The 23,028-nt window shown below is 32.7% G+C and overlaps 2 protein-coding genes across 6 annotated transcripts in view; both read left to right on the top strand.

Annotated features, from left to right (window-relative positions):
- Positions 1-6,141, top strand: part of LOC123714105 (uncharacterized MFS-type transporter C09D4.1) — a 32,385-nt gene extending 26,244 nt beyond the window's left edge. For all 4 annotated transcript variants that reach the window (XM_045668235.1, XM_045668236.1, XM_045668234.1 and 1 more), the window contains 5 exons: positions 967-1,108; positions 1,397-1,596; positions 1,961-2,175; positions 3,066-3,171; positions 3,673-6,141. In XM_045668235.1, the coding sequence (XP_045524191.1) occupies positions 967-1,108; positions 1,397-1,596; positions 1,961-2,175; positions 3,066-3,171; positions 3,673-3,834 (825 nt within the window). In that variant the 3' untranslated portion in view covers positions 3,835-6,141. The remainder of the gene's footprint in view (positions 1-966; positions 1,109-1,396; positions 1,597-1,960; positions 2,176-3,065; positions 3,172-3,672) is intronic.
- A 5,547-nt stretch (positions 6,142-11,688) lies between these two features.
- Positions 11,689-22,052, top strand: LOC123714208 (uncharacterized MFS-type transporter C09D4.1-like). 2 transcript variants are annotated; one of them, XM_045668398.1, is made up of 7 exons: positions 11,689-12,099; positions 18,335-18,559; positions 18,898-19,039; positions 19,701-19,900; positions 20,011-20,225; positions 20,952-21,057; positions 21,284-22,052. In XM_045668398.1, exons 1-7 carry the CDS (start codon positions 11,794-11,796, stop codon positions 21,449-21,451), a joined length of 1,362 nt encoding a protein of 453 aa, XP_045524354.1. In that variant the 5' UTR covers positions 11,689-11,793; the 3' UTR covers positions 21,452-22,052. The 2 variants fall into 2 exon arrangements, with proteins under 2 accessions (XP_045524354.1, XP_045524355.1); XM_045668399.1 differs by having other exon boundaries at positions 20,981-21,057; positions 21,284-21,403.
- Positions 22,053-23,028: the final 976 nt, after the last annotated feature.

Here is a 23,028-nt window from a genome sequence, read left to right as displayed (position 1 = left end):
CAATTAAGGGATAATGTTATAGAGTTGTCTATAGAGAGAGAGAATTACTGAGCTCACTAGGGATCGTAATATACACAAATTGAATGGAACAGAGGGAAGATGTTGGTGAATCCTCCATTTGCCCTTGCCATTACTACTGAGCTCAAAACTTAAGTCTTAAATGATTTACGAATTTAAGTTCTAAATATTTCATTGCTTAACAGTTTTTGACTTGACAAATAGAATCATTTGATGTCCATTGCATCGTCTTTTAAGTTTTTCGTATAAAAGAACATGGCCGAATTTAACACCACGCGAAATCTAACCAAATCATGTCCCAGTTCTAATAATGAATGATTTGAATTTCACTCACAAATCGATGAAGTCGTTACAATGACAGTAAACGAATAAATTATATAATGTTTGGTACAATTTCATGATTGAACATTAAGCTGAATTCAATCAAAACACTCTATTATGTTTGAAGTATTGACACTTAGACATGAACACTATACATATTATAAAACCTTATTTATAACATCTTTAGTTAAATTATTGTATTGTAGTTATTGTTAGTCAGATCGTTTAAATTATATGTAATATATAAATGAGTAATAAAATATATGAAAACACTGGTTTATTTTATACATTTATTCGTCATTAATGAACGAGAACATTGCTCAATATTTTATGTTGCACAAAAAGTACTCTTCACAATGTCTATATACATTTTTAAGCGTGCGACTCTCAACCTTATGATCGTGAATTCAAATTCCGGCTGCGCATTACTTAATCACAGAGCCACATAAATTTGTCAGTCACTTAGTCTATACAATGAATAGAAGTCATAAAAATATTACGATTTCTGTCGCAATTCATTTCGGAAGTTTCTAGGGTTCTAGCATTCAATGCCTGGAAACAGACTCAAAAATATATGTATCCGATACATGATTATGTCTTATTCATATTGACTTGTTATTATTTTAGCTCGGTATCGCCCTGGGTTTTCTGCTACCACCCATCATAGTCCGCGCTCAAGGTACAGTTGAGGAGATTGGCGAAGACTTCAAATTCATGTTCTATCTTGTAGCTGCTATAACTACAGTTCTCTTGGTACTTATTGTACTATGTAAGTATATCATATAACTTGAATTTTAATCATATAGTGTTGTAAACAAGACACTTGCGAGCATTCTGGCAGTGTGAGCGCCGGTCATAAGTGATCGTGTGTTATCCAACATCATACGAGCCTTCTATAGACTATCACTATATTTTTTTTGTAAATGTTTAGCAGTAAAATGGCCCATTTACATCTTTTGTCTTCTATTTTTTATTATTTAGTTATTTACATATGATTTAGTCACACGAATAATGTTAGATTCCTATATTGCCGTAAAGCCGCCAGTTCTCGTTTCAGTTTTCAAAGCGGCTCCAGCATCACCGCCTTCAGCAGCAGCTGATCTTGGCGCGGCACTTGACTCCAACTTCCTACAGTCACTAAAGAAATTGATGACCAACCGAAACTATATATTGTTGCTGATCTCCTACGGTCTCAATATCGGAGTCTTCTACGCTATTTCCACTCTGCTTAATGAGTTGGTTTTGAGATACTATCCGGTAAGCTACAAGATTATATTATTTTATTACATATAATTTTGATTGAACCCATGGAAATGGTTGGATTAAGTAACAATTTTACTTTATAAAGTTAATATTTTAAGATATTTCGTTACTTCTTATCCGGTGCTTCAGAAAAAAATGTTGCCTTTTAAAAAAATATTTTAGAGCGTTCCAAAAGGCGCATGTACGCTAGTAGCTCTGTACAGCCTCATCGCGTAGAAATCGTCGGTTTGAATATCACCAAACATTACAGTTATGATAAAATTACTAAGGAAGTATCGCAATTGAATATTTAAGACCAAGAATTTAGTAATAAGGTAAATAACAGTTACGTAACTTAGCTAGTTAATAACAATTTTAGGGTGCCAATGCAGATGCAGGAAGAATAGGTCTAGTGATAGTGGTGGCTGGTATGGTGGGTTCGGTGGTATGTGGCTACATACTTGACAAGACACATCGCTTCAAGGAGACGACACTGGCTGTATACGCTGCCTCTGTTGTAGGAATGATAATCTTCACGTTCACGCTGGACTGTGGACAAATCGCTGTAGTATATTTCAGTAGTATTATTCTTGGGTAAGTTACGACTGATATGAAGGAAATTGTAAATCTAATTGACTATATTTTATACTATGTTCCGATACATCTCACTTAAACTTCTCTAGCTAATGTATATTGTAAAACTTATTAAATAACTAATTAATTAGTAACCCGTCAGTATTTAAAGATTTAAGCGTTTAGACGGCGAGTGGTGTTGTTAGTTTAATTTATCTTAATTATCAAATAAACAAAAAGCTGATTATAATATTACTATTAATTACAACCTCATTCCTGAGGTCGTAAGTTCGATACCCATGCACCAATGGACTTTCTTTCTATGTGTGCATTTAACATGCGCTCGAACGTTGAAGGAAAACATCGTGAGGAAACCGGAAACTTTATATCCAATATCGACTGCGTGTGTAGGCACTGGAGGCTGATCACCTACTTGCCTATTAGATTGACAAATGATCATGAAACGGGTGCAGAAATCTGAGGCCCGCACATAAGAAGCTTGTTGCGCCACTGATTTACTTTTTTATAATTTTTACCTAAGCTGATGTGAAAAATGTGTTTGTAGGTAATTTTTAAGCGATAGTAAAGAGTATGTGTTCACAAATAATAATAATAATTATTAATTAATAAAATAGTAATAATTGCTAACGTTATGTTTCAAACTTCGAATTCAGTTCACAATTATGTTATAAACAAAGAAAGCACAATAAAAATAAGAACGCTCAAATTTTATTTTTAAATTTAGTCCTCTTGGTTTTTTTTTAATTTTATCACGCCACACTAATCTCAAATCCAGACTCCATTGTCAAATTTCAGTTCAATCTTAATCTGTAAATTGAAATAGGCCATTTACAACTGGATTGCTCCATTTAAGTATATATATTTTCAATATCCATTGAACTTTATAACAGTTTCTTCATGACGGGTTACCTACCTGTTGGATTCGAGTTTGCATCGGAAGTGACATATCCTGAACCGGAAGGAACGACGTCGGGAATTTTGAATGCGTGTGTGCAGGTAAATATTTTAATATAATTGTGAATTGAAAAACCATTTTAATCGTATATAATATAATTTCAATTAGAGTCTATCAAGGAAGTTTTTTTCTGTAATCTTATTGTTTGTTGCAAATGTTATATGGGAGAAAATAATTAAATTATTATTATTATATTATTGAGGATTTTAGGAGATCAAAGTTAAAATTATGTTATTGAAGTTGCGTAAAACTATTTTAGCCTAAATAAAAAATTGTTAACCCGGCAATGGAATCCAGGTCATCCAGGTTATCTGCCAAATTGGATAAAAACGAAGTGATTTCTTAAAAGCAGCCACAACGTTGGTATAGTTTTATAATTTAAAATAAAAAAATGTGAAAATATATTTATACCAATTAAGTATTTTAAATAAATAGAGACCTGACTAAGACTTTCATATGTCAAATAGAAAACGTTTTTGACAAAAGGGAGTCATACTTAGTTCTTATAGTAAGATAATGATACTTTGTAATCGTCATTTCAGGTGTTTGGCATAATACTAACACTGCTATTTGAGTGGATGCTGGCTGAAGTTGGCGACCGTTGGGCTAACTTGACTTTGTGCGTTATTTTGGCAGTTGGAACAGTCATCACCGCATGTATTCGATCTGACTTGAGACGTCAAGCCGCGCAAAATAAGGCCTAAGTCGTCAGTATTTTACAATAATCTCTAAGCTTGAACGTATCGTTTATTTGATTATGTATACTAGAAAAGATTGAAAGTTTTTGAAAGTAATACGCGTGAAATATGCATTTGTATAAAATGTTGATACAGATGTAACACTTGGGCGTGACAAAGTTATTTTTGTGTAAATTTAAAATTCGATTTCTTAAATTTGAAATTAGATTGCAAAAGGTTACCTTAATATGCAGCATTTCAGTTAAAATTTACAATATGGATATGTAGATTTAGACGAAGATTAGGTTCTCCTTTTAAAACAAAAGCTGTCAAGATAACCTTCAAAATGTCGGTCTATTTTATATTACATACTATATCAGGACAATAATAGGGCCCATTTTTTAAATTTATCCAACAGAAGGAACAATACCATGACAAATAATTCTACTTTTTTATATAAAGGAAATAGCAAATTTTATTTTAATTCTGTGAAATTAAGTTGTAATTTAGGCTATTTATCTACAACACAAAGTGTATTAGTAAAGGGAAATAATATTTACTGTACTTTAATTAGAAATGTGACAAAGTACGGTATGGCACTGAGGGTAAGTTCAGTTCAGAGTCGAGACTCGCTGGTATGTCAACCCATAATGCTTTCGGAGGTGATCGCGGTCTCGATTTTGATTCTACTGTGCGTCTTTTAACATAATTTTAAAGTAATTGTAGACAGCTCAGATATTGATAGCAAACTTTATAGTATTTTTAGAAAATCTTGGATCTTCAAATTTGATTGTAAATGTTTATACTGTTGTACACATCGAAATAACATTAAGTATACTTACGCGTAACATACAATTCACGATGACAATAAACACGTGTCTAAGTATACAAGAAATGTATTTTTCGATTAAAATTGAATATTTAGTATTGTAGAAGTTATAATGGATGTTATACTAAAGAAAATAACTAACCAATTGTGACAATTCGCGTACAGATATCATTATCAGCTTATAATATTTATTGTATCTGTGGTTGAATAGTGCGTAGTGTAAGAAGGAATAATTTAGAACCTGTTTAATAATATTTACGGTATCATATGCGTTCGCTGTGTAACGATAAGTGTATGTTAAGTAATGAATTGTTAAGACAAACGATAATTTAATATGTATGTATATATGTATTGTTCTGAATATGAAACCAAACGTAGTTCGGCAAGATGAAATCTTTTATTATACTTAAATTTCATTTTATATTTAAAAATCTATATAGTAGCTAATCGTATAGACCCTAATTCCCTCTAGGGATATTTGTTTTGTTGGTCAACAGATACTCTATGTGGTACATATATATATGAAATAATATATCGTCATATAAGTCTTGTTCACTTAGTAGATATGGTCTATGATCCGGCTGCAGGATCAGTGAGTTTATCTGTTATTCGCTAAAAATATTTGTTTGTATATGTATAATTAGGACAACATATATACCAAGTTGCCTATTAAAATTTGGCCGCTAATATTTTTAATTGATTTTTGGAAAAAAATTCGTTCACTTGTTTTTTAAATAAAATATAGTCTACATCACGGCAATTTACATAAAGATTTAACAAAATCACGGTTACTGTTACGCATCAGGCCGCATCTCTTCGCAGCCAGGTGTACATTTATATGGTATATCAAATTTAAGCTTTTTTTCAATTAATTATCATATATGGTTGCCTAATAATTTCTGGCTGCTAAAAATGATAAATATTTAAGGTAGAGTGAAAGAGAATTAACGCGTAACACCATTGGTCCGACGAGAATAACGATGCCGGCTGCGCGACACTTTTAAACCATTACGCATGCGTTGAATGAAAAATTTTGATAGGCAACTTGGTAGATATATATTGTTATAATTATAAATATACATAAAAATTTGGTTTTTAGCAAATAACAGATGAACGCACTGACCCTGCAGCCAGTGTAATATGTATAGAAATTAATAAACAGGCTTAAATTCGGCCTGCATGAATGTTTAGTGTTATTATTAAATCTTTCGAGCGTACTCCTTACATATAATAATAATAAAATAAAACAGTATTTGGTCATGTAAAAAATGTATAACTATAAGTTACATATCAAATGACTTTCAGTTTCCCGGTCATTTGAGAGGGAAGGCAAAATAAGCCGCAAAGAAGCTTAGTTTACCCTGCTGAGTACGCAGGACTAGAAGGTACTTCACTCCGGCTTGCAACTCTATAAAGCGCAACTTCAGCCCCACATGGAGTACTGTTCTTACCTCTGGGCGGAAGCTCCCCAGTACCAGCTCCTTCCGCTTGATCGTATTAAACGAAGAGCGATTCGAATCTTAGCATTGCGTAGAGATGTGGGGTCTCTCTGCATCTTCTACCGCATTTACCATGGAGAGTGTTCGGACTAATACCTACAGCTTACTTACATCATCGGACGTCAAGGCAGAATACGAAATTCCACGCGTATCACCTCGACGTCCGCCGTTCCGCAACTGAGCGTTTTTAAGGCAGTTCTTGCCGCGCACCACCACTATGTGGAATCAGCTGCCCACAAAAGTTTTCCGAACCAATTAAGATCCGTCAAGAAAAGGGCTGGCAACGGACTTGCGAGCCTTCTGGCAATGTGATGCCCATGGATATATTTCTTAATATCAGTTGAGCCTCCTGCCCGTTTGCCTCCTATTACATAAAAAAATATAAAAAGCAAAGATATGCCAAAGGTAACCGCTATATAAGGATATTATATATATATAATATAAGCAGAAATATCAACACGCAACATGAGCAGGTTTAGCGTGGTGGAAAATTTGATGCGCGCGCGTTGACATTTAGTAGCACAATCTAAAAATTACTTCTTGGCAATTATTATAATCGTGACCAATCTATTTGCGGAAAATTATATTATGCTTATTAAATATTTAAATAAAAACAATTTTGGAGTGTAACATATGCATTACATTACTCGAAATAATTGAAATTTGTAGTTGTACGTTATATAGACTTAATGATGAAAATCTGGCGTATTCATTTGAAATGTATCGTTTTTTTATTAAGAAAGGCTTGTGACGTTAGTTACAACACATAATGGCGTTCTCTGTGATCAGATGCAGTATTAATAATATTTATTTAAGTGTAGATTAAGTTAACTTTTATAAAAAATAGCATTTACGTACATTTTTTGTTCCATTCATTTGTTATAAAATTTTATATTAATTTTATTATAATAAATTGCCTGTACTTTACGTTATGGAGGCATATAGTTTTAAAATTGCACTTCTTAATTTATGTTTTACGGCTGTTGTACAAGAAAATTATTTAAACAATTTCATATTTATATGTGGAATTAAGCACCTTGTAACTAAAATGCTTAAACCCTCGCAAGAGACAAGCGTCGACATGGTTTTAGTACTTGGGATTTTCTTGAATAGTTGTATTCGCAATATACATTACGATAAAGTTTTTTCGCGTTCAATACTCCATTAAGATGTGTATCAACGTTTAAAATTGTAATATGTACCTATAATAGATGAGATATCGTGTTTTATTAATTTCATGCATTTGCAAAGCGTACGAGAAAAAACAATCCCTTTTCGTTGTATGAAAGTCATATTTAATAGACTTCCACCTTAGAAACTCGTAGCGTAGTATATTATCAGAATTATAAATGTTTATTAACTAATCATTTCTGTCAGATCCACGTTTCCAGTTTCAAGTTATTTATGCAAACATATGTGTATGCTGAAATAGAATTAAGAATAATCATTAATAACTGCTGTAATGTTATATTATTGTAATTGATATCAATAAATTGTTTCAATGTGTGCGTACTTTTCGTTTTCTATTCTTTATTAAAAGAATATGGAAGTTACAAAAACCAGTGGCACTACAATTCCTGGCCGTCGATTTACATATCAATTGATAATTGTTTTTATAGGCAAGTAGTTGAGTGTCTAAAACATGCCTTGCTTTTTTTCGCTTATAGAATTAAAAATTTCATACACAGAATTTCAAGAGACGATTTCTAGGTTGAAAGTCGCTTAACCACTAAGCCAGCAACGTTAATTAACTTTTAATTGAAGATTTCTGAATGACAAAAGATATATATTAATATATATCTATATTTACAAGAAATTTTTAAAACTTATATATACGCGTCTACGACTGTCAGTCCTAGCATAGTTTCAGCAATAGCAGGCCAACCTCTACGTTAATATCAGTACAAATTCATTATTAAATATTAAGTTCATGTAAAATGTGCTTCCAAGTTAAACTGACGATGATTGAGGTTAATATTTATAAACATAGAACCCTCAAGCATCCCGCATTACCTTACCCATGGTTGTTCGTTGAAGGCCTACTGTAATAGTTAGAGGCAATAATTAATAAGCAGGTAAAAAAATATTACTTTTATTTGACTCAAAAAACATTGCATTTTGTACTTACATTCTATAGTTTGTAAACATACAATAGGCAACGAAACGTTGAGATACAATATTCATATTGTAACCAATAAATAATATACTTCTATGAGTACTAGCGTTTAAACTAGGCCTAGCCTGTATGTTAAACGCTAGTTCCTTCCAGTATAAAAACAAACAGTTTTTCATGGAAAGGTACATACCGCTATTTGCACCAGACTATTAGATTCTTTGAAGCGAAAATGCTTAGCTCATATGTATTCATAATTATTTTATGACACTGCAGCATAACTCGTGCCATTGTCATTGGATGACATAATTCGTAGAATCTCGTATTCATTTTCGTTTTGTGCAATTTTTTGTAAAAAGAAAACGTATGTTCATTATGTATGTATGGACATCGATTTGTCTAATGCAAAGTAATGTCGACGACATTGTGAGTCATTTGCAGTATAATTCGTTTGACAATTCGTGTGTACCGTATTGTGATGATTATTTAAAAAAAATATATATAAAACAGAAAACTGGAAGTTAACTGATTTGTTCATAAAACTTAGAATCAGAAATGAAATTGGAGCACACAAATAGCAGAATCTGCCCGTGAAATATTGTAAGAAAAATCTTTAAAGATATCTAATTTAAATAGGATTGCATAACACACGCGTGCCAAACCGGGAAAATATTGTTACGGAGAATGGAAATGTGTATAACAAACAAACATATAAAAGGGATTAGACCTTGGACTGAGCTCACAGTATTGAAAGGCTCTATACCGAAATGCTAGTGGGACGCGAAGACTTTTGTTTATTAGACAGTTACAAAATAAATAAATAATTAAATCAATTGCGATCAATGACAATCTGTTTCTGTGTTTGTTAATCGAATAGGCAAGTAGGCGGTCAGCCTTCTGTGCCTGACGCACGCCGTCGACTTTTTGGATCTAATGCAAGCCGTTAAAGGTCAAAGTTTTCACACGATGTTTTTCTTAGTCGCTCAAGCTAATGTTAAATGCCTACGTAGAAAGAAAATCCATTGGTGCAAGAAGAAAACTTCACTTCTAAATTTGAAAATACAGAAAAAATGTGACATTTTCTTCCGTACTTGGTTTTTTAAGAAATATAAAATTGTGATTATATTAGAATATATTATTTATTTAATGGCTATCAAGAAAATTATGTTGTTCTGTCACTGTTGTGTAGCGTTGTCTGCAAATCGAAAATATAGTACTATATATTTTGAGCATTAACAGTAAGAGTAATAACTAAGTAATAGTACTAAAAAAATACAAAAAGCTAGGCAGAAATTTTAACTGCATTGCAAAAAAAAAATTAGAAACTAGCGGACCCGACAGACGTTGTCCTGTCTTAACTATGAATATTGATTTCGAATTGGTACTATTAACTAAAAATGCTTTATGCTATACAAAATTCATTGTTAGTTTTTCTGCCGCGTATATAAATAGTTTTGCTGGTATTCCGACATATAAGTGGCGTTGTGAAAAACATGGATTTTCAAGATCAATGCCACGAACAGTTAACGACTGAAATTATTTTATACGTATTTTATCAATAATAACTTCGATCGAAGCATTTGTTGTTTTGTTGATATTTGCAGCACGCATTCTGTCAATGTTATGTCAAACGCCATAAGGTTACATGAAAAAAGTTTAAATTGTAAAAGTGTTATGCAATGAAAAAAAATATTTTCATAAAAACCTTCTCCTAACAATAACAAACACGACAAAAATGAATTAGCGAAATCGGTCCAGCCATTGACGCCTGATGCCGTAAGGGAAATAGGGATTCATTTTTATATATATAGATAAACCATTTACGGCAGACTTATCGCGACTGAAACTGCAGGGCATAGTAGATTTATAAAAACAACGTTTTACAATTGGCATGAGACAAAGCATAACCTTCATCGCACAATGCCTTTCTTAGATAAACTCAAATAACAAGTACGTAAGATTAATTTATCAATTGATGAACTGGATCAATATTATATATATCTATTTTACAAGGTTTAGCCAATTTTATATTAAAGAAAGAAAGAAAAACTTTATTATACACAATATTCAGGATATTTAGGTAAAGTAAAGTGCACTGGCTTCCACACTATTAAATTAATAAATTAAATATTGGCATTTAATAGTTTATTATTATTATGCCATTAAGCAAATACATATTCTCATTATTTAATTTTCTCTTCTGTTGGTGTCGTCTTTAACAGATCAGTAATCATTGTAACAGATCAAACCTTAAACACTATTACATTCTAGTGAAATACTCTTGCGAACCGAGGATACATTTATGGACATATGGAGGGTTTAGGAATTAATTTTAACGTTAACGTTACCTATCTAACTAGCGAAAGGCAGTTTTAGCGATTAGTTTACGCTTATTTCCGGGATTGCTCCCCAGAGTAACGCGATCAATTTTGTTTTGCTACAATAAAGTTCACAAAAAAGAGTGAGACTATATGAATTACAATCAATCAAATTACTATTTTACTATATTACTATTAGCCATAATATTATTAGTAATATTATGTTGACTTAATTTTCTACAATATGTACTTATGAATAGCTTAAACTAAGGTAATGTTGAACACTATAACTGTTGAATAATGTTTTGACACAATGTTCGTGTATCCGAGATACCGCACTTGCACTTATATTCACTACACTAGCTTTATTAATTCAAAAGGTTTAGTTCTCCAATCCAAGCCAATCAAACATAAACAAATATAGAAAGAATCTAATTAATTATTTATTGTTTTATTAAAGTAATGAATACTACTATGATCCCAAAAACAAACCTTTGCACGTTTTTTTGTTACTATAAATCATACAAATATATGACTTCACATTTAATTACTTTATCGTAAATTATTTATGTTACCCATTACCTATAGGTAATAATCATAATATCGAATCTGTTAACGTAGTGCCTCTTGCTTAGTGTTGCTGAAAGGCAAGACACTGTCGTAATAATTTCGTGATTTATTTTGTGTAAATATATAGCTCACGTAGACCAAAGACAATATTAAGACTATACATTTTAGTTTGTTGTATAAATAAATAATAATACAATGAAAATCAGGCATAGAAAGCGTGCCGCGTGTATAAACAATCATACTTAATATATTCTGCATATACGCAAAATTAACAGACAATAATTGGACTCCAAGGCCTTTATAGCATTAAAGTATATCGTGATATCTTTTAAGAAAAGGTTTTCTTCTAAAATATATTCATATCAAAAAATTCGCAAATTATGTTTACTAGATTGTATGCAATTTTTTTTATAACTAATATTCTAACAGTACAATTACTCGATTCAAGTATACATTTAAGATGTGAGTGATATTGTGTTCAAGCTGACCTTGAAGGGTGTACACTTGAAAATAAGGAAAATTTAAAATGTAGTTAATCTCAGGTCGTCGCAAGGCGCAGTAGCATAACATGCGCGGTTTTTCTTAAATAAAATTAATTAAAAAAATAACAATTACACAAGTGAGAATTTTGCCTGCTGGAAGTTCAATTACAACAGAATGACGATTTCCACAAACATAGATATTATCAGGAGTGTAATGGATGGTGTGATTGACAATGGAAGTTTGGAAGCAAAGAAATTCCCCATAGAATACAGGGTGTATCCAATACGATGGCTGGTTCTCTTTATATTCGTTTTGTACTCTGCCAGTAACTCTATGCAATGGATTCAGTACAGCATCATACAAGACACGGTTGTATCGTACTATGGGGTGCCAGAAATCGCAGTGTACTGGACTTCTATGATCTACATGCTCGCTTATATCCCTTTAATCTTTCCTGCTAGTTATCTTCTTGACAGAACAGTAAGTATAAAAATTAAATTTAATATATAAATGTTATCGCAATACCGTCCCGTAATCCCAGAATTTCTGCTTCTTTCTTTATTCTCTTGCCTTAGTTTATGGCCAGGTATGAAAACTAAGAATGCAATTTCTTATTATTTTCCAAGGTGTAAAATTATTATAAGTTATACAGTTATATTTAAAATAAAATTCTTAAATAATTATCTTCCTTAATCTACACAAATATATTAGCAAAAGCGTTGTTCAGTTCACTGCCGTACTGTGCCTTGTAAATCAAAGCTTTATGCTTTTCAAAAACCACATTGTTTTCTTTTTCATATACATAGATTAGAAAATTATATTTTTAAATTAATGTAAAGTTTTTGAACTAAGTTAATCTGTATATCATTATCATATCATATTTGAATAATTTACTTTACTTAATAATAATATGTTTAAACATATGTTCACCGTAACCAAATTTTTTGTAACGCCAATCACTAAGTCAAATAAAATATGTTTGGAATATATATATATGGAGTTGATAATTTAGTTTTTAGTTTTAGGTTCATTGTTCTAGTATTTATTTATTTCCATTATATAGAGTACAAATGTAAAAATGTTTTACATTGTAAACATAATGTCTAATTACATATATATGGGGGTAGCCATTGCACTGTTCCATTAGTGATTTGCATACAACTTTGTGGAAAAATCGTTACTTTATCCTAGGTCTACTAAGTCACGTAAGATTTTTGTGGTAATGTGTATATGACTTATGTATTGTGGAAATGTTAGTCTTAATCTGCTGACACAAAACAAATCTTTAAATGGTAGGTAAACATAGATAGTGCTAATTCTCTCCATATTATTACATCCTAAATGATTTGACCTCGCTTTGAATACACTTTTATATGTCGCTGTTTGTCTAAATCGTTCTTCCGTGTTTAATTGCAAGAATCCTAATCTTTTTATTATTATCTGGTTACGTTTCGTTACTTGAGAAGAATTTGAAACCATTCAAATTACTTTATTATGTTACGTATTAGTAACATCAAATTTAACATTACCCGCCAAAATAGTTTTCTATGCAAGATGTACGACGTCTCACCAACCTTTATAATGTACCATGCCAATTTAGACGCTAACAAACTTTCAATTCTTAACGTTATTTATAAATCTCCAAATACACATACATTATATTTCAATATGATTTGGTCAAATAGCTAAGCTATTATAGAAATAGAACACAAAAAAAAGATCTTTTCAAGGCAAACTGATAACTGAGTAAGAATTTTTAATTTTTTTAAAATGTAAATATAGTTTGTAGATTTCAACAATCAAATATATAGTATTTACAATTTTCTTAGCCTAGATAGTAATAATAAAAATAATTCATAATTAATAAAAAGAAAATTAAAACAAATTTAAAAAGTTTTATCCCTGTGGTTTACCTTTAACACTGGCAGCGTTTTCTCGCTATATACTTGTTCGATACTTATTCGTTGAGTGAGGAAAACACCAGCTCTGGGGTCACCAGTACTATCTACCAGGCGCCAACTTAACTTTTTTCCATTATTTTTCTTTATAACTCTTGTGTAACTTGTAATAAAAAATAACGAGATAAATCACTTCCCATAAGGAATAATGTTCACAAAAATGAAAAAAAAAACATTCCTACATGGTTTATAATGGACACTTGGCAATACATACTGTATAAAATATAAAACAATTGCCATGTTTTTATGATTATTTATAGTTCCGTAATAAGGTTTCTTATTTAAAATGTAATTAGTTTTTTGTTACATGTAACCACACCTTAATAAGACTCTCGATTTAAATTATAACAATATACAATTATGTATGTACTAATTAGGTAGCACCCGTAACGAAAAGTTGCATAGGATTGGTATAAATAATAGTTTGTGTATTTCATCCACCATAAAAAAAGTATGTAATCTAACAATGAACACTATACAAAATAATATTAGCCTGCTGTATAATCTGGACACGTTTCAAGCCCCCTCCACTTAATTTACTCCAATAATTATTGTGCTTTTAAAGTCGTACTTGTTTTTCTACCCTCAACAGTAACTTAGCTATTGACGTACTTTCTATATGATGGAATGATGAAGAGGAATATATTAAATAGCAAGGACTCGCAGAAACGAGGGCAGCACCTAAATAATGATGCCGGAATGTGAAGGAATACGTGTGGACAAAGGAAGTAAACGAAGGACAGGAACTGTCAATTAGCGTATGAATTTTGTCGTCTAACGACAGGATATGGACCAAACGTCAATAAAGCAACAAACAATATTCTGAACTAGACAGCGCGACCTGAATTTTACCAATAACAGGACCTACAGATATATCATTTAAAAAATATTAGTTTTGTTTTAAAAAGTAGTTTATTTCGACGTTTAAGTTCAATATAAAAGTGCTTCTGCTTGGTTCGACCACTCTATTACTCCAGTCATTATAGTACGTTCACCTCGGAATTCGAGATACCGAGCTGTAAGTCTGTAAATAGTTGTATATTGACACCTTAAAAGTTGTCTCAAAACCTACATGTCAAAGGTCACAAAAATCGTTTTTTTGCGCTTTTTTTGGAAATATCTCGTAGAATACAAAATTCTCTACAAATTTTGTTTAAATTTTTTTTTATACGATGAACCGTTTTCGAAATAGAGGGCGGAGAGCGCACACCATCATTTCAGGTCAACCGGTGCCTTCGGTCGAAACGCGCCATATATAGTTGATGAACTATCGATAAATCAATGATTATAAATTTTTGTCAATTGTTATTAACGGTTATTAATATTATATTTTATCATTTTCTTCATGCATTAAATCTATATATATTCAATAATACTGATAACTGTTTACTAAAATTAAAAAATAATTAAGAGAAGTACTTCCTAAGTCATAATATAATTATGTTCCCATTTACACTTATGACATTTTAAATAGAAAATAATTTAGTGCCTCTTTAAAATCTGTAAATTTTAATCGAAATCTATATGGAAATGCAATAACGCCAACAACCAGTGCCTGTTTACAACGTATTATATACGTTATTGCATTTTTTCTATTTAATGGTTATCGTCGCCAATATTAACGTAAAAGTACAAGGAAAATGTAATTAATTAAGAAATCCGTTTTTCCTTACAGACAAATTGAGTTAACAATTGTGTCCTTACAAACAAATTAAGTCATTTATTAATTTATATAATAAATAGACTAAGTAGAATAAATTTAACATCCTTGCAAATTAATTCACACTAGATATTGGTGTGCTAGGACTAAAAGAATACCTACAACCAGGACGTAAATGTTATCGCTTGCAGTGCATGATAGACAAGTTTAAGTGGACAGCATCACGACCTACCAACACCTTCTCCTGATGTTCACTCATTTTGCCGAGACACGTTTTTATATATACATTAATCTTGTACAGTGTCTTTCAAACTTTACTTTTGAATATTTTCTTGACGTTTGTGACGTCATCTCTAGTGGGGTTTTCGACCCTCCTGCTAACTAGATTGACTGCTTGTGCGATATCTGGTCTGGTACAGTAAACATCTCACTGCTTACCTATAGTCTTCACTTGTGTCGAAATCGTAACAAATTATGACTAATAGGATACGATTGTTTACTTTTAGATGTTCAGAAGAGTCGTAAGAATATTTTAATAAATCTCAACTATACCTAATGAGTGCCGTGTAGACTATGATAAATGTATCTTTGTAAAATATTCAACAGGTTCAGGCTTGATTAAATTGGGTTAACCATACGTAGAATCATATGATTTTGTGATCTTACATTCCTAGGTGCAAAGTGCAAAGCAAGACGCCACAAGCTATGAACGAGAGCTGTAGGCGATATCAAAGAATTTTGTGCATTGTTAAAATTTGTTATAATAGTATAACCTATCATAACAAATGAGTCGATCTACTTTATGTGGCAAGTACGACCAGTGGCGTAACTATACCATCTGGGTATACCATACCCCGCGGTAATTTCTTTTGATGGGGCCCTATCCTATATAAGAATCTATCCTCTATTAGGAAAGAGGGAATGGTCTGTAGCCCCCACGCTAGCCTAATGCGTATTGCATTCATCCATAGAACATGATGAATTCATCATATATTCGCTAGCTTTTTGGTGAAGGAAACGTGAGGTAACCTGCATACATTTACAATAAAAAAAATTGAGCTCGCGGCGACTTGGGCAGGGGCCCTCTTGGGTCGGGGGCCCGTGGCCTTTTGCCAGCCCTGCCACCCTATTGTTACGCCACTGAGTACGACGATAATTTTGTGTGTGGAAATTATTATTTTATGACGTACGAGTTCTTGTCAAATAAAACGTAAACGTATTACTTTGTAGGTTAAGAAAATTGTAAATACAAATTATACGTATGTAGCATGATTAAATACAATTGCTTATCATGGCAATACCTACGAAACACATTGTATATAGCAACCCGAGTTTGTATTTGGTGATTACGTCAACAGTAATTATTTACATTATTACAGTATTACCCACATTGTCTATGCTTGAAAACGTTATGCATTTTCGAGGATTCCTACATAAAATTAATACGTTTACAGATACCGGCAAACTTCTAGAGCATTAAACAAATTAGCGCAAAGGTTGCGCATCGTACACAGCACGAGACACAAACGTCAACTGATTTACCCATCACGCGATCGACACGTCACTATCTCGCCGCCGCAGCGTTCTTTTAGGACGTATTTTCTTGTAGGACGTAGCATAATAGTCCGAGTTGACGGAGCGAGCACCAATCCCAGACCCATCAATGCAGGTGTTGCGCAGGGTTCTAACCTCTCGCCGACCCTGTTGGTTGTGCATATCAATGACCTGTTGAATATCGTCAACATCCATTGCTATGCAGACAACCGCACCATCGACACATTATCCCGGCCATCCGAACACGTCTCGATCTTTAGTCGATGAGAACTGTAAAAACTTGTTTTCCAAATTGATACTGGAGAAAGTTTCTGTGTGGGGCAGTAGCAACTTGTTAAGTTTAACCCTACAAATACTCAGGTTTGTTGGTTTTCTGCCAAAAAAGATCCTTTCGAGTTACCTCAATTTGAAGGCGCTCTCCTTAGTTCTTCACACAGCCTCAGTATGCTTGGAGTTGGCATATCAAAAAAGTCCAATTCTGCAGTCATCTGGAAGAAAAAGCCAAACTGGCTTCGAAAAGCTGAGTGTTTTGGGGTAGGGCGAAGCAGTATTTCACTAAGGTACAGCGTGTGCAGATCTATAAGGCTCAGGTATAACCTCATATGGAATACTGCTCACATCTCTGGGCTGGTGCTCTCAAATACTAGCTTCTTCCTTTTGACCAAATTCAGCAAAGCGAATTCATTTTCTATAGTGTACTACAGTGGTGAGAGGTACTATAGTGCTCACCACTACTGTTCTGAAGGATTGGTTGGGTTGATCCCAACATCACATTGATGGCTGGAAGTCTTCCTTCCACAGTCCGTTTACAAGGCATTTTCTTTTGCGAACTAGTGAACGGTGGAATCGAATCCCGAAGGGGGTCTTCCCTAAGAGATACTACCTCAATTTATTCAAAACTAGAGTGTACTCCTCCCTCAAAGGCCAGCAACGCACCTACTAAAACTTTTTGGGCGTCCCGTATGCTCGTTTGCCACTATTATATAAAAAAATCTTTGAAAAATTATCGACCATTGAATAGCTGTTAATTTATAGATATAGAAACTCTGATACCAACAAATATATTTCATGCAATTAAATACAAAAAACATTAAAAAATTGGGTCTTATAAACAAAAGAAAAAATAACTAGCCACTGAGAAACTGTATACCTTGTCAGTTCATTCAACCTACAATAATTTCATTAAAAATTTAAATTAATAAAATATTATATAGGATCGTATAATAGGTGAAAATAAATAAAATATTGAAATTAAAACGAATAATCAAGTTAAAAATAATGAAAAAAAGAAAATTAAAACACATTTTAAAATATTGGTCGCTGTTTTGCGATACCTATACGTTGACCGGGGAAAGCACCAGCTCTGGGTTCACCGGTACCAGCCGCCAACTGAACTCTTTAATTAGCGCCCAAGCGTCTCTACTCCAAAGTGAACAAACTTTATTTATAGGTTAAGAATATTTTGTATTTTGTATATTTGATTGCTATGATAACTAATAAACCAAAAATAATACATTCTCAGAAAATGTAATACTTATTTCAGAATCTTCGAGTAACAATAATAATAGGTTCGTTCGGAAACTGCGTGGGCGCCTGGTTAAAGGTCCTCTCAGTTCGCCAGGATTTGTTCTGGCTCAGCTTTCTGGGGCAAACTGTGTGCGCATTCGCTCAAGCCTTTGTACTAGGCATACCGCCACGTTTAGCTGCTGTCTGGTTTGGTGCTGATCAAGTATCATCTGCTTGCAGCATAGGGGTATTTGGTAATCAGGTAATTACAACTTACAAGATCTTTTGCCACCAATTATCTCCATTATTTATTACAAAGGTTCTGGGATCAATTTCTGGAGATAACAAAAATATTTGTTCATATTCGTGTAACCAAATCCACATACTTAGTTAAATGTACCCTTAACTATAAATGTATACATATATATGTAGCAAAAATAGTCTGTAAAATGTAAATAGTACCAACAAACTTCGTTGCTTAGTAAAGCTCACTTTGTATAATCTGGATTCCGGGTTCCAGGCGAACAATTGCTAGACACGAACTTGACTTAAAAAGCATCAATGAAAAACTGAAATCCATATATTTTTTTAATGTTTTAGCTAGGTACCGCTGTGGGATTCCTGATAACGCCAATGATAGTCCAGGCACAAGGTTCTATGGAGCAAATAGGAGAAGATTTCAAATTTCTCTTCTACCTTGTCGCAGGCTTCACTACTTTACTCTTAGTTCTCATTATTTTGTGTAAGTAGATATAGGTATAATAAATACAATATGTCTTAGCCTTATGATGAGACGAAACTATGGCACAGCTTCAATAAATTATATATACTGACCCGGCAAAAATCATATAAAATATTTATCTCTTAGGGACGAGTTTGATTACAAACATCGATTATTTAAGGATGACTGACTTATTTTGTGGCTTCATATGTACATCTATTTTATTTTGGTAGTTTCAATACTTAATATTTTTTAAACTATTCGACATGGTACAACATCAGTGTGTATTTATGTACAGGCGTTAAAAGTTATACTTATTTTGCGTAACAAGATATTATGTCATAAATGTTATTCTACGTTTGTAGAAAAAACGACACTAAGAATAGAAAGGTATTTAAACAAAAATAAAGGTATTTAATACATTGAAAGATTTATTATAACGCATTATCTAGTTAACTAAAGTTTATTTAAATATCACAAAAAAAATATTTATACATAATTAAAGAAAGGGACATTTTTTATTTTAAAATGTTGACTCCTATTTTCAGGGTGTCAGTTTTTTGTGACCGTGTGCGCGCATCGTAAAAATTTACTCTCATTATTTTCCGTCACGCGCCAAAAGAAGTATAACTTACGTAACAACTAAATTGATGTGACAGTTATTATATTTTCCACTCCACAGTCTTTAAAGCAGCACCAGCCACACCACCTTCAGCAGCAGCAGACCAGGAATCAGCAGTTGACTCAAACTTCCTCAAATCTTTGAAGTCTTTACTGACGAATCGAAACTACGTCCTGTTACTAATCTCTTATGGCATGAATGTTGGTGTGTTCTATGCTATTTCGACGCTGCTGAATGAATTGGTGTTGAGGTATTACGTGGTAAGTAGATTGTCTATGGTTTAGCGAGCTTGTATCCGTTAAAGTAATACAAAATGATAATAAAGTTTGTATTCATGTTAATTAATGGTAATGTTTGTATTTTATTTCAGGGAGCAAATGAAGACGCAGGTAGAATAGGCGTCGTGATTGTGGTAGCAGGAATGGTTGGGTCTGTTGTTTGTGGGGTCATCATAGACAAGACTCACCGGTTTAAGGAGACAGCATTTGCCGTATATGCTGCGTCAACCATCGGAATGGTTATATTTACCTTTACTTTGAACTGTGGATACATCGGTGTTGTGTACTTCAGTGGCATTTTGCTTGGGTAAATTTAATCTGTTTCTTGTTACTACTCTATTTGTAAGAGTTAAATATTTAATAATAATAACTAATAATCCAGAGAAGCTACAACTCTATTGGAGTCTCAGCCTCAGATTGCAATCCGGTAATGGATGCCATGGACACATAGATTCCCAGAACTCTCGCAAGTGCATTAAAAATAAAATAAATCAATGGCGTTACAACCTTCTTTAGGTCTGGGCCTCAGATTTGTATCTGTTTCATGATAATTTGTATATCGCATAGGCAATAAGGCGCTGTGCCTGACACAAGCCGTCGACTTTTTTGTATCTAAGGCAAGCCGGTTTTCCTTCACCGTTCGAGCTAATGTTAAATGCGCACATAGAAATAAAATCCAATGGTGCACAGCCGGGGATCGAAACTACGACCTCAGAGATGAAAGTCGCACGCAAGCTACTTGGCCAACACCGCTCGCAAGTGCATTGCCGGCATTTTAATACTTGGTACGTTTTTTTCTTAAAAGACCTTTCTTATAAAGTTGAATTGGTTTTTAAACACTTTAGTGGGCAGCTACATCGCGATAGTGTGCGGCAAAAGTACGGCCTCGACGATAAATGATCTTACAGACACAATCACAGTTTTTACTGTAGTAATAGGTATTAACATAAAATATCCTATCTGAAATGTCCTAACTATTAATACAACTACAAATTGTTTCTTTTGTTAAAATGAAATGTAATTGTCATTACAGATTTTTTATGACAGGATACTTACCTGTAGGATTCGAATTCGCTTCAGAAGTCACTTACCCAGAACCTGAGGGCACAACGTCAGGTCTACTTAATGCTGGTGTTCAGGTTTGTAACTTAATTATTTTGATAAAACTTCTTTAACATAACTAATTAATGTGTAAATACTATAATTAAAATTAAGTCCAGTCCATTATTTATTCACGATAGATCAGTTTTTATTTAAGGTTACGTTGCTCGACCAATTTTAGTTTCTATATCGAAAATACATAGAGTACAGAAAATACAGAGTGTGTTGAAATAGTAAACAGTGGTTAATCGATAATATTTTCAGGTTTTTGGTATAGTTTTAACCCTGCTCTTCCAATGGATGCTTGGTACAGTTGGGGACAGATGGGCGAATGTGACCATGTGTGCTATTCTCGTTCTTGGCACTGTCATCACAGCTGTCATACAGTCGGACTTACGACGTCAAGCGGCAGAAAAGAAAGTGCCGAAATAGGACTTCATGCAAATACAAATGTTAAATGCTTTACTAGAGATGTGCTAAGTACTTGTTAATTAGTTATAATCAGTAGAAGAAGAGTTTGAGAATCAGATTGTTCGGTTAAAGATGGGATAGTATTGTGTCGGTAAACTAATAGAAATACAGGTACTCGATAAACTTACTGCATGTAAAACAACTGTGTGAGTCAGCATTATTTACTTTGGGATTCCTATAAAGTATACCATTGTACCATGAGTAAAATTAAGTATTATTATTGCGTACTCCGTACTGTATTTAAGTATTTGTTATGCGCTAGCGAAGTAAGATTTTTTATGCAAATTACGCACACTTGGCTAAAATAGATTTATAGAAGTTATTTTTTTTAGTTTAGTTTTATAAGTATAAGACTTCGAGTCAGATTATTATTCTAGGGAAAAGTAGTTCTTTAAACTATTGTGGTTTATTTGAGGAACGGCTTATTTTAGGTTTCGATTATTTGTCACTTGTTTATTCTGTAATGTTTAACATAATTTACAAATAAAGCTTTAAAATACATCAATACGTTTAGTAATTAATTATTAATATGTTTAAAATTAAATTCGGCATGGATTGTTTATTTAAAAACTAACAGAAGTCGCTCGTCGACCTTTTTGATAAAATCGACATTAATAAACAAAAAATAGAAAAAAGCTAAATTATTTTATGTAGAGGGCATAATTTTCTTCCCCTTATTAATGACGTTTCGGTGTATAGATTTATAAATCACATACTATTGTTTTTTCGTCGCAATGGTTATGGTTATTCTATTTGATTGGTAAATTGTTTACTTACTTGACTTCGATTGTTATATGATGAAATATTTTACTGTGATTGTATATTATTAATTATTATATGTATCAAAACCGTAGATATTTTATTTTTTCAACAATAATTACTTGCCAGTAATTATTGTTATACACATCAATTAAGTAAAATAATTTTTAAAACACTTTCGCGACCCTGGCTGTGACTACTGCCCGTTTATTCTTAATATTAAGTAATAAAATATTTCTTATTACCTTTAAAATTGTTTGGAAATAGGTATTAAACATTAAAAAAATTCTTTTTCAGCTAATTAAAATATTTCCCCAAATTATCCAAAGAAATGGTAGCTTGTTTATTCCTTTAATGTAGAAGTCTGCAGGATGGGAGACAATGAAGTCAGCGAAAGCCTTTTGTACTGACTCTCTGTTCCCACTTAAAAAATTAACTATATTTTGAAAAACGTAGAACTCTGTTGTGCCAACGACCGGTGAGCGCGGTGAGTGACTACAGCTTCCAGCTGCAACTCTTGAAGCCTAAAAAATTAAACGAAATGTCAGTTTTTCCGTGGTGCTTAAACTACCTACAACAGCTACCAAACAAATGAAAAAAAATCAAATTAACTCGCCATTTGAATAAAATTTATTTTAAATTCGAATTGGACGCCAATCCAAAGATAATTAAATCTGCAAAGACGTGATTATATAATGAATTGTTGCATACTTCAACTTATTTTGATAATATTACTTACGTAGATTTGAATTTTCTGTGTGTAGGTATGTCTGTAACAA

The sequence above is a fragment of the Pieris brassicae genome, chromosome 9 (assembly GCF_905147105.1).
Source record: "Pieris brassicae chromosome 9, ilPieBrab1.1, whole genome shotgun sequence".
In the NCBI taxonomy this organism is placed as follows: domain Eukaryota; kingdom Metazoa; phylum Arthropoda; class Insecta; order Lepidoptera; family Pieridae; genus Pieris; species Pieris brassicae.
Note: the sequence above shows the minus strand (reverse complement) of the source record. Positions and strands in the feature narration are given on the sequence as shown.

Coding starts and splice junctions, on each gene's coding strand:
- LOC123714208 (XM_045668398.1), top strand. CDS start 11,794: ATGACGATTTCCACAAACATAGATATTATCAGGAGTGTAATGGATGGT. Junction 20,226..20,951: donor TTCAGTGGCATTTTGCTTGG/GTAAATTTAATC, acceptor TTGTCATTACAG/ATTTTTTATGACAGGATACT. Junction 21,058..21,283: donor TACTTAATGCTGGTGTTCAG/GTTTGTAACTTA, acceptor TAATATTTTCAG/GTTTTTGGTATAGTTTTAAC.